The 12,942-nt window shown below is 43.4% G+C and overlaps 1 protein-coding gene across 1 annotated transcript in view; it reads right to left on the bottom strand.

Moving 5' to 3' along the window:
- Positions 1 to 12,942, bottom strand: part of sugt1 (SGT1 homolog, MIS12 kinetochore complex assembly cochaperone) — a gene marked incomplete in the record, with an annotated part of 54,395 nt that overhangs the window by 21,557 nt on the left and 19,896 nt on the right. The window contains 5 exon segments of the mRNA XM_021319431.2: positions 5,125 to 5,232; positions 6,524 to 6,620; positions 8,639 to 8,664; positions 8,852 to 8,880; positions 9,949 to 10,002. Of these exon segments, the coding sequence (XP_021175106.2) occupies positions 5,125 to 5,232; positions 6,524 to 6,620; positions 8,639 to 8,664; positions 8,852 to 8,880; positions 9,949 to 10,002 (314 nt within the window).

The raw sequence follows: 12,942 nt of genomic DNA, 5'->3' as shown, positions 1-12,942 counted from the left end.
CAGCATACGATCTGAATTCATAACCTTTAGGTTATGAATTCAGGAACTCTGTGTTGTAGGCAGGCTAGATGGCATTCACTCATTTAAGAGACTTGATGCATAAAAATCACTTGAATAAACCTCTGATGTCTAATAATATTCCCAAGTCTATTTTACGGACTTATTGGGACTCAGGCTGTCTTGTTGCGTCAGTAACAGAGCGCACCGAGTTGCTGCAAAGTCACTGCGAAACAAAGGCCTCCCAGGGCTTTAAACTACAAAACAAACGCTTCTCTAGCTGGTCTTCATATTGCTTGGATATATAATGACATTAGGCTTCACCGGCACTGCTTCGACAATCATGTAAAACACACATTATTTAATTTACCCCCTTTTCTCATTGTACTCTGCCGTCTCCAGAGAAGTTCTGTTCCCTCTCCCTTTCCGCAGGTGGCTTGTGTATCTCAGACAAATCCCTTTTTCATTTCTGATAAAGGTTGCCTGTCTTAATATAGCCCGTAATATTATGATTTCATGAGGAATTAACCTTTTCCTCCCCTGTGTCACTGCATGTGGGGTTTTAGTTTAATAGGTAATAGTGGCAAAATTTGTACAAAATTATTTAACAACTTGGTGAACTTTTAACTTGCTAACACCTTATGTTACAGTAGATACATTGCTGTAAAAAAAAGTATTTACCCCCATTTTTTTTTTTTTTACACTCGCATGTTGCAGATAATCAAAAATGCAGTTTTCAAATGATGAGTTAATTTTAAAATAATGAACTCCATTTGTTAATAACTGGTTGCACTACTCTTGTTAGCAACAACTATCATCAAGGATTTCTGATTACTAACAAATACTCTTTTCCCACGGCCCACTGCTCTTAGTAGAAATGCAGTAATTCAGCTACATTGGAGGGTTTTTGGCCTTGTCTGTTTAAGGTCATTTCATGGCTCCATTAATTACAGTCACCATGTTTGACTGAGGAAGATTTAAGCCAGGTGTAATAGGACACGCCTTCCCTAATGTTTCACCGAGTCTCATCAGTCCGATGAAGATTTTTCTGTTTTCTTTGTAGTCAGCAGTAGCATCTCTTCTTGGACCTGTCCAATGGAGGTCATTTCTGCCCAGCCCCCCTCTCTTATTGTTGGATCATGAACACTGAGCATAAATGAGCTGAACGATGCCTGCAGACGTTCCTCTGATTCTTGAAACCTCCTGGATGGGTCACTGATGCCGTCTTGGAGCAGCTTTGGTAGGCTGGCCCCTCCTTGAAAGGTTGCCTTCCATTTTCTTCTCCATATGTGGACAGTGGTTGTTTCTGTGGTTCGTCCTGAAATAAGTCCTGTAAACCTTTCCCGACTGATAGGTTGAGTCTGTTTCTCTTGTGTTAAATTTCTTTACATCAGGGCATGACTGGTTGCTTTATGAATAGTTCAGCCTACTTCATGTTGCCACACAGGCTCTAATTAAGCGATAGCTTGGTTTTACATATATGGCAGTAATCAGCCACCGGTGCAGCTGATGAACTTGAACCAAACATTAATTAACGTGTGTGGGGCAATAATATTTTCCCTTAGGGCCAGGTTTATTTTGGTGTCTTTTTCCCCTAAATGAATGAAAAATGTCATGGAAAATGGACCTTTTGTGTTTATTTGCTCGGGTTGTTTCTGATTGATATTAACATAAAAAAAAAAAAAATCAAGTTTGACAAAGAAACGATGAGGATATCTGTAAGGGGGGGCAAATAGATTAAGATTGTTTTAAAACTGTCGCGTCAAACTTATCGCCATTTTTTTTTTTATCTCGCTCATAATGTCTTTAAAAAGACGCAGCTAAGGAGGCTTGTGAAGTCGAGAGCAGAGCTTCGTGCTGCCCGGGAATTAAAGAGGTTGGGCAGATCAATGATCCGGTAGAGGAGGGAAAACAGTCCACATTCACAGCCTTGATGATTAAAGAAAAAAGTTGCATAAAATCTGCTTCTTGATCTGTGGGCTAAGACCTGACAGTGGTATAAATCCTGAATCAGCACGCTCTCAGCCTGCACATTCATTAGCCCACATCTGCAACACACACTAATTAGTGCACAGTTGAAGAAAAAAAGTACCCGTCCTACTCATTAGGTCAGTAATCACCTTAAATAGTGCAGAGGAACCTTCAGCGGGTAAATTATGCCGGTCTGTGTAGCTGTGTGCGGATGTGAGTGAGTAAGGATTTATACCCGACGTTTGAATCGAGCTGAAGTCTCCACAGGAGCTGCCCTGTATACAGTAAGAGTGGATTTTCCTGCTTCCACTCTTGCTACAGAAAGCTTTACCCGCATTAAGGAATTAAAAGGTAGGGACAGCCTACTTTATTCTCCTTCAATTTAAGGAAGAGATTAAGATGTTGATCTGAGTGCAGTAACCCCAGTAATTATCAGCTATGGTTGCCGTAAGCTGCTTACGCTCACATCAGCGTGCCCTTTTCCTGCTTTAATATTTTAACTGAACAAAAGGAATTAAAGCACGTCACAGCAAGTCAAAGAACAGGCAGCAGAAAGATAAACATCCCATTAATCTGGAAAAAAAAATCCCTCGTTATTGCATGAATCTGCGTGAGCGTCGTTTCGGAACTCGCCCGCACCTTTCGTTGGCTTTTCTAAGCGCGACACCGCCACCGTCCTGAGCCGTAATGTGAATTTGCTTTCTGCTCAGCCTGGCGCCTTTTCATCATGAGAAGGACATGCCTGCTGCCCGGCTGTGGTCACTCTGACCCAAAAAACTAACGCAAGTCAGCTGTTATTGTTCGGCTTTTCTTTTTGTGGCCCGGCACACGACTTGATCCTGATGAAGCTTAGCGTCTGCAGTGGACAGCGCAGCACGACAGGTGCTTTTGAAAGTACTCGGCTCTGCTGCGAATGGGTGGCTTTTGTTTCATCAACAGGATATTTTTCTCAATTAAAAAGTTCTCAACACTTTATTAGATTAAAAAAAAAGGCACCAAATGTCCAATATGCAGAAGATGTACAACGTCTTGCAAAATTATTCACACCCCTTAGGACTTTTTCCTCCATTGCTAAATTTCAACTTCACTCTGTGATGCATTTTATTGGGGTGGTAGAGAAAAGACCAACACAAAGTAATCATGAAGTAAAGGAAAAGGATACATGACATTCAAAAATATTTACCGTATTTTCCGGACTATAAGTCGCAGTTTTTTTTCCATAGTTTGGCCGGGGGTGCGACTTATACTCTGGAGCGACTTATGTGTGAAATTATTACCCATTTTTACCGGTATATCATTACACCTGTTATTTTCACACCAAACCACAAGAGGGCGCTGTAGGTCTGTGTTGAATCAGACGTAAGCGACGTAGAAGCGGAAGTGCCGCATCTTCTACCTCCGGAGTTAACGGAGTTATTTAAAAGTGACACAGAGGATGAAGATTTCACTGGATTTTAGTTATTTGGAGTGACACGGGCGCTTTGGTTAACTTCTTTGCATGTTATTTATGCTTTAGTTATCTGAATAGCTTTTAATATGTTATGTTAACATACCAGGCACGTTCTCAGTTGTGCCATGTAGCGTAAGCTAACCGTACAATTATTCAGCCTGTTGTTGCCTCCGTTCTATTTTTATTTAAAATTGCCTTTCAAGATGACATGTCTGTTCTTGATGTTGCATATTATCAAACAAATTTCCCCCAAAAATGCAACTTATACTCCAGTGCGACTTATATATGTTTTTTCCTTCTTTATTATGCATTTTATGGCTGGTGCGACTTGTACTCCGGAGCAACTTATAGTCCGGAAAATACGGTACACAATAAAGTATGTTTTTCATAGCCCTGAATATAGTCAAGAGCAACCTATAGCTCTTGCAGGTTGCCTTGTTAGTAGACAGAGTCTACCTGGGTGTAAGTTGATGTCAGCCAAGGGGAAACATGGGGGTGGCGGTATCATGCTGTGGGGAGGCTCTTCTTCAGCAGGAACAGAGAAGCTAGTGGAAGTTGATGGGGAAATGCTCCGTTATGGATAAAACTATCCATCTATTGTACCTGAAGACCAGTGAATGGGCCAGAACATGAAATGGACTTCAACACTCTCCGGAATAATATATTTCAATGTCAAACTGATTCTAAATAATAAAGAAATAAGGAAATAAATAACGGTCAAGGCTAAACCTAAACGGCACTAACTCATTTAGACTAAATGGATTGGTTGGCCTTTCGGTGCAGCTGAATCCTACACATTCATTTATACTTTGGTGATAAGTTCCAGACGGTCTTTGTATTAGTTGCTAACAGATGAATCCACGTTTTATATCTAGGTGGTTTCACAGATCTGTTGCTTTGGTGTTCAGACACCAAAGAGCTGTAAGTTTTACGCAACCCTGTGTTTTTGATCTGTGTTGTAGGATCTAAAATGTTCCTGCACCAGCGAACCTTTTCTGTGTTGAGGCTGCCTGTCATTTCGCCTCTTTGTCATTTTGTAAGTCTACAGGTTCGGTTGTGTCATGCCCAGATTTTCTTTCAGGTCGGAAATGGTGCTGTTTTGTACCGGTCGTGTCTAAACACTCCATCTTCCAGCTTGTTGTGTGCTTTGAAAAAAAGATCCCACAAGTCAAGTGGGTTCAGTCTTTGAAAGAGGTGTAAGGATCAGCTGGAAAAGCAGAATATGGCAAAATAATACCATGAAAAAAAAAAAAAAAAAAACGGCATTTTTGACCATTGTGTTGTTTTTGTGATAATTTGGAGCCTAACTCCTGGGGGAAAGCCTGTCATAATGTGCTAAAGACTGAAGACAGGGGCCAAGTTTCACTTTCCAGCAGAACAACGGCCCTAAACATGCAAGCAGCGCTACAACAAAGGGGTTTGCTCTAAAACTAATTCATGTTAGAAATAAAAGAAATAAAATAATCCATCCTCCAAATAATTGGAGCAACACTTCACATCTTAGTTATAAAAGCCATGTATCCTTGTCCTTCCACTTCAGATTATGCAAATTCTCAAAATCGTTCAGAGATCTGTTCTTGTAACACGGAAAAATGTGAAACAGCCAAAAGGATAAAAGCATTTTCACAAAGCACAGGATTTTTCTCTACATTAAAGTCCATTCAGCAAGAACGCACACTTGCCCATTGCTAGCCTGAAAGCAGTACCTTGGTGGTGAGGATCTTGAAGCTGCTCTGCTGTGGGACGATGGGGTGCAGGAGGTGGAAGTGGAGGTTGCAGTTCTCGCCCGACGCCATTTCTATCTCTGCAGAGAGCTGCAGAAGTGAAAACCGACAGATTTTAAACATGAACTCTGGCAGCACGTCAACAGACGACCAGGGAGCCCTCCAAAAACGTGAAAATATCTGATACAACAGAACATGAAAATATAAATCCCTCCCGTGTTGAAACTGTTACGAAGAAATATTTGGATGTGATCTGACTGCAGCGCTCAGAGAACGCGTAAAACAACAAAGGAGGAGCGAGCGAAGGTGTCAGCGAGGCTGTGAGAGTTGCCATGCGATGCGTCTGCTGCGATCGTCTGGAGACCTCGTCCTGTCCCCTTCAGCCACACTCTGATGACCGCTGAGTGGGCGGTGGGGGGGGGGGGTAGCCTGTCATTCACTGACACTCTGGATGTACTCCCTGTTCGGAGGGCCATGACTGTAGCTACAGCTCGCCTTTCCAATGCAAAATAAAACTGCTTTTCCCTTTTTATTCTGCACTAATCCCATCATTTTGTCAATATGTACCCAACTCTCAGTCCACAACCAGCGTTTTCCTAAAAGTCCCTCCTTCTGATCTGGCACCAAAAGAACAGGAGGAGGACTGTAATGGCAGCAGGAGCTTAGAAAGTGAGATAAAGTTGCTTTTGGGCAATTGCACTAAACTACCACAGCTTTAATATTCATTTCTGGTTGGATTTCTGTGCCGTCTGTCGGTATATACAGCTGCTGCGCGCTCCGTGGCGAGGGGGAAAATAAGTGGAACCACCTCCTTTCATCTTTAATTTCTTTTGTATATACTGACCTAGTAAAAAATATATGAACTTATCTGTACTCTGCACCACAAAGGGAGCTTAACGAGTGACTGTTATTCGGAGCAAGTGAACTATTTCTTTTGAAATGGGGTAAACTCAGTTTGTTATTCTATTAGGAAAGGCAAAGCGTCTCCCTGGGGTGCCCTGCAGTTACCCCTCGGAGAGGGGAGAGAGACAAGTGGAAAGACTGAAATGAAAAGAGAAAAAGTCAAAGAAAGGAGCGGTGTCCCTGAAGGGCTCCGCAGCTGATCCTAGATCAGTTATGCCTCCCATCTACAGACAATTAGGAGGTTGGAGAAGCTAGGGAGGGTAAATTGTTCTTAGATCTGTACTTTGGGGGCAATGTTAACAAGGCACCACTGGAGGCATGTTTGGGTCTGTGGGGAGGAGTGTGTGTGTATGAGACCCATCTAATGGGCCCCCCTGAGGAAACACTCCACAGCTAACCTGTCTTTGTTCCACGCACTCAGAGAGAAAACAGACCGTCTTCACCTCTATACGCGCAGCATTGCAGGGGGCTTTCGTACCTCTCGCTCCGTGAAGCTGACACGCAGGCCGTCCTTGGGAACGTTCTTGGCCATGATCGTGACGATGACTTGCGACTCCGTTTGGTACCAGTCGTGCCTGAAAGAGACGGACGACGCGTGAAGCTCCTGATGTACGCGCCAAGCCTACTTCGTTTGTAGTCTGGTAGAAATGTGCAAAATAAATAAATAAGTAATTCAATAGCTTATTTGAGTTACACAATCAAACATTTAGAAAATCCCATCTTTAATTAATTGACGATAAAACTCCTGCTTTAATAAAAAAAAATGGGCTTAGACAAAATCACAAGTGGCAAGAATTATTGGCATCCCTACCAATCCTGCTTAAATAAATACAACAGAGCATTGTTTTTTTTTCTGGATTTTGGGAACTTTTAATAAATAATCCATGCCTTTCTGTTCCCATGGGCTATAGCTATGACCAAAGAAGCCCATTTTAAGCCTCTGGCTTCTTCTAGGCAGTGAGAGGAACCGTATTTATTCTGACACCACACATTGAGCCCGACGCTAAATGAGATTAAACAGATTCCCCAAAGCTCACTGCAGTAAACAGTGGTCACCAAGTCTCCATAGCAGCCATTCCACATTATCTACATGCCAACCCCTTTTTCCTGTCCTACCATCACAAAACTAAACACGTGTGCTCTCCAAACTCTGTTTAGCTGTTTTTTTTTTCCAATAACAAATACCCCAGGTGGGTCTGGCATGAAACAACGGATGAAGATGTGGAAAAGTACCTCCTGCTCACCGTAGAGTAGGGGGGAGGACCTGCGATGCTGCGGGTCTGTTTCTCTACCAAAAGCCTGTGAACCGTGTTATTGTGCACGGCTTCACGGCCTTTATTTTAGCTTTTGAATAAATATCTGGTGCTCTCTGACAGAAGACTGCAAACGGGACTCTACCAGATCTAAAACGTGGACGAATCAACACAGAGGTGACTCACGTGACACAAAATGAACCGTCGTCCACAAAAAGAAAATATCAGAGGCTGATGAAATCCAATCAGATCTAATTGCAATCATGTGGGAAACGTAACAAGTTGGAAAAGTAGCCAGACAGACGTGATCTTTGCCAACAAAACACACAATTTTCACAATTTCTAGTTTCTGAAACTTCACTGTAAAAAAACTACAAAATAAATAAATAAGTCTATTTCAAATAAAAGTAAATCTGTCTGCCTTTTGAAGATTAAAAATGTAACTCTGTTGCATATGAAGATAAAACTTAGACCCAGGTGAAAAGAGGTGATTATTCACCCTTAAAATGTAAGAAGCCCTAAAGCATTTATACATCTGAGACATTAAACTTTAGTTGATTAAATTTACGTTAAATCAGACCAACTTCTCAGAACCAGGACGGGTTAGTTGTCCAAAGCTTGACCAACAGTAAAATGACCAGAGATGAGTGAACTGATGAGAATTTAGTCAAACGATTGTGCGTTCAAATGAAAATTAAGCAGCCAGCACTGAGGAGGAACCACATGGAGCTAAATCAATGACAGCTCACATCGACCTCGAAAAGGAGATTTGGCATCGTTCAATGTCGCCATTTCTTTTCTTTTATTCACAATTTACTTTCACTGACGATGTTTTATACTTTTGTAATAGCGACGCTTTATTTTCCAATGCATTTTGCAATGCCAAATCTCCGTTTGGATGTCAACGTAAGCTGCCATTGATTTAGCTCCACAGACCCAGAAGGATTGTGCAAAGACGAGCGGTCAAAGAGCGCTCCAACCCTGGGAGATCTTATGAGACAAGACAAAGTGCTGTCCTACTGGCACGGCGGGGTTATGCAGTGGGCTAACAGCAGGGGTGCCAATAAGTCTGCCACCAGTGGTTTTGTTAAAAACTGTCATTTCATAACCACCGCGCACTCAAAGGTCGGATTGGACTAACGCTCTCAGGGCGACGTCATGCTTCGGCTATAACAGACGGACTTAATCTGAGGCTTTTTACATGTCTTCAGTGATACAGGACAATCCACAGGGTTACATCACTATGATGGGATGGAGAGCGGAAGGTTTGCCTTATAAGAGATAAACAGTGAAAGCCCATGTGGGGAGAGCTGGATGGGGCGTACTGACGCTGCACCTACTTCACAGGTGGAGCGGCTGGCGTCTGCTGGGTCATTCGGCCCCGGCGTCGCGATGATAGAGAGACAGACGTGACAAAAAACACAAACAATAAACAGAAAAGGTAAGAATAAAGAAAACACACACAAAAAAAACCCCTCTTTATTCCTTCAAAGCCAAACAGCCACGATGCTGAGAGCAACACTGCCCCCAAGTGGCCTGACAGGGAAACTCACCGTGGCGGCGGTGCCGTTGAGCGTCTGAGCTGTGGAGAGGAGAACAACGGCAACTTTAAACCGTCTTAATGCAGCACAGAGTCTAAAACACAATGCAAAGCGCTTTAAATATTCAGCTGCGACTCGGCGGATGAGTGATGGCGAGCAGACGCGTCTCCGCGCTTGTTTACTGGTCCATCCACGCCCATCAGAAGCCCCGTGAGCCCCAGCGAGCCTGAGCGCCGTTTACCAGCATGCTATCATGCATTATTCACCGACCGCATCGTGTAAGGCGCGCGCTGAGAGGGCTGAGATGATAGGCGGCGTGGTAATGTCGCCTTAATGAGGTCGAGCTTGAAGTGGGGAGGAACGCGGGGCTGTGGGGGGGGGGGGAGCGGAAAAGTTGTGTGAACTCCGACACTCTCTGTGCCACATGCGACAGAATCACCACGTGCCGCGTGTGTGTGTGTGTGTGTGTGTGTGTGTTTGCTTGTGGTAAACACGCCGTCACTTGAAGAAACAACTGCTTGCGGATGAGTAAGCGCGGCTCTGCTTGCCTCCGCGTGTGTGAGTGTGTGCGCAGCTCTGTGAAAAGGAGCGGGTCTCACCGGGGGCTTTCAAACATCAGCAACGTTAGCTCTGATGAATCACGGCGCTCTTGGGGGCTACGTGTGCACGCGGGTGTGAAGGCTGTTTGTCAAAACGCATGCTCCTGTTTACTGCAGACGATCCGGAGGGCCGCGGCATCGCCGAGCCCAGACGGAGGCATGCATCTTTCATCGGACAGAGCGGCGCTGCCTCCGACATGGTGGGTGGGGGGGGGGGGGGCACGGATCCATGCATATGTGCATACTCATTTGTTTGATCAGACAAGCTGATCTGCTTCCTGACGGCGCCGTTTAGTTTCATGTTTGGCGGCAACAGCGAACATAACGCGCGGCCTAATTCACGGCGGGTAAACGCCGCTTCCACACGGCGGACGGGGCAGGACATTTTACAATCGACTGCTGTCAGCCGAGCATCCAGGTGAGGTTCGATGCCCAGCATAGAAAGAAAAAAAAAAAAAAACTGCACCGGCTGCTCGTGCTTAAATAAAGAGAAGTGTGTGAGCTACTTACTCCCCATCATCTCTTCGCACCGCTTTATCCAGACTTCAAACGATTTGTCAGAATCTGTTAAAAAAAGAAAAGAAAAAAGAAGCATAGATTGATTTCAATGTTTCCTCATTTTATATGTATCCTATTCATTAAATCATTGGGTAAGTATTATTCCACCACAGTTTTCGCCTCCACAAATCCCAAACTGGGTCTTTAGGAATCTGTAACCCTCTCAGAATAATGAGCGGTCTTGGTGGTGATGGGACCCAACACGGTCCAGTCTACTGGCCTTCTGTGCTTTGTCCCAGCTAGCATGGCCTCATATAATGCCGACTCAGCCATTAAGATTTTTTTCTCTGTCATGTTGGATGGCCGGCTGATTCCCTGGACCTCTGTACGATCCGAGCAGCTGATGCTGTCCCAACCTTCGCAACTGAACACGCTCCTTTTATCCGCCAAACAGCAGGAACGTTTTCACTTCATTTATTTTTTACTGCACCAACAGCACTTCCTGAGAGGCTTAAAGCGCGTAAATAGTCATTAACATTCAAGAAGATTCATGATCGAGTCAAAAAACAAAAAAACAAAAAGAGACAGCAGTCATAATCTGGGCTGCCATTTATGATTATTTCCCTTTTCAATGTATCTAATTGAAAAAAGATTAATTCTGCTCCTTCTCCAACTGAATATAAAGGTTTTATTGAATATTATAAATATGTTACATTGCTTTTCAGCTGACATTGCTTGTTTACATATAAAAAAATAAAAAAAATCAAGATTGAAACAAAAGAGAACCTTCAACACATTTAAGTTAAAAGAAAAAAAGCCTACAGGTATAGAGCAGCTGCTCTGGCATCACAGAAGTAAAACACAGAGAAGCGCTAATCAGAATGCTTCTGTAGTGTTTAAGTTGGTATTAAATATCCATTTGTCTAAATGTGTTAGAAGGACACAGGCTGTCTTTATTTATTTTTCATGACTGTTCAAAGTGCAGAAACCAAATGAATGCGTTCAGCTGCATGAACAGAGCACATTAAGTCATGCAGACAGAACATCTGATAATCAGACGTGGGTTCATGCTTCTCCAGATCTCCCCTCACATCTTTAATAAGAGCAACATGTGGCGGTCAGGCATCACGTTTAAAATCCATCAGCCTAAAAACAAAATGTAACAATGAACTGACGGAGACTTTGTTTTGACGCGTCTCATGTCTGTGCATCAAACCCATAAACTTTGCAGATCTCTCCAATCTCAGTGTCGCCCCCTAGCTTCAGGGAGAATCCCTGCCCCGTCGGACCTTTAAACGCTTTGTGAAAAAAAATATGAGTAAAAACTGACAACTATTAGAAGCTGACTAGTTACTAAAGCAGAAGCTTTATCCACCCAGATTGCTGTGAAAGTGCAGCTTGGAGGAAGCAGAGCGAGGAGTGGAGCCGGACCGGACCGGTGCAAACAGAACCCACGCAGAACACCTACAGACTGCAGCCTCTCTGCACTAGAGCGAGCGTTTCAGAAAAACAACGTGTCGACTAAACGCACTGATGCCGCTGGCTCACTGCGGCCCGCTGCGTTTGCCGTCTAGACGCTAGGGTGTGAATAACTGCTGGTGCCAGCCGGGTCACCTTTACCTGCTCCGGCTGTCAAAGACCTTTTCACATCAGACCAGCGCCATCTCATCCCTCACCATCAGCAGAACACCCCAACGCTGGCTGCCATCAACACTAGCAGACTAAATGAAACAGGCTATTTCACCGTTAGCATGAGCCAAGCCGTTTCTCTCTTTTCTCGTCTTTGTAAGCATGGCCTCCACATCAGAACCAGAGCGGGAGGTCTTGCTTGAGATCTAAGAGTTTCTACGGCTTACAGCAACAGTGGCCTTCCTTCCCAACACCGCCGGGGGTCCAGCTGTCTGCACCTTAGTGAGACCTGCTAACCCTCGTTAGCGAGGGCTATGAACTCTGAAAGCTGGTCTTTCTCTTTCGTTTGGAAGAGAACTGCTTCAGGGATCCAACAATAATGCAGCTTTGAACATCTACATCTCCTGAGGTTTTTTTCCCACACGGAAAACCCGCCGAGCGTTGCTGTCCGGGTGGTCCGACGTTTACGGGGAGCAGTCGGGGGACTTGACCAGAAAACAGCTTTTAGGAAAAACAAGCTGACTTGAAATAAAAGGCTTTCAAAATAAATGTGAGACACCTCGACACATGATGAACTGCATTGATGAGTCCCATTGCTCTGGTGGTATGAAGGCAGTTTAAGTGAATGCTTGACTCTGAGCAACGGCTTGGTGTGGGCGGCTCATTAAAGCGACTCTGATGTGTAAACTTCAGTCAACATGCAGCTCATCAGACTCATATCTGTTCGCTGTGAACTGCTAATAAACAGTGAGACACCAAACGGCGGATTTATTGTCAAAGGAGATGAAAGCTATTTAGCTCTGCCTCTGTTTTAAAATATGTTGACCTTAGTTATCCTTTTCATCAAAGGCCACAACCTAACTCTAATCTTCTTTTCTTTAAAATAAGAAAACAGCATTTATGCCTCATCGTATCCTTTTAATTACCAAAATTATAAACCAGAGGTGGTAGTAACTAGTTGCATTTACTCAGTTCTATTTACTTGAATAATGTTTAATCAAAATGTACTTTTAGGAGTAGTTTTACTACACTGTAACTTTTACTTGAGTCATATTATTAGTCAAGTATCGCTACTATTACTTGAGTAAAATTTCTGGCTACACTACCTACTGGGAGTAACTTCATGAATAAAGAACATACTTATTTAACCAAAAATGCACCAGAGACACAAAAACCTAGAGTTTATGTTAAAGGGAGACTTCTTATTTGCACACAAGCTTTATTTTAATGTTATTTTCTATCTGCTGAGCTCAGTGAGCCATTTTGAGGTCAAATGAGCGTACAGTAACCAGCAGATATATTCACTGGAAGTACTTTGCACTGTTCTAACATACTGCATATATATATATATATATATTATATTATATATATATATAT

Source organism: Fundulus heteroclitus, chromosome 6 (genome assembly GCF_011125445.2).
Source record: "Fundulus heteroclitus isolate FHET01 chromosome 6, MU-UCD_Fhet_4.1, whole genome shotgun sequence".
In the NCBI taxonomy this organism is placed as follows: Eukaryota; Metazoa; Chordata; class Actinopteri; order Cyprinodontiformes; family Fundulidae; genus Fundulus; species Fundulus heteroclitus.
This window is presented reverse-complemented; position numbering and strand designations above follow the sequence as displayed.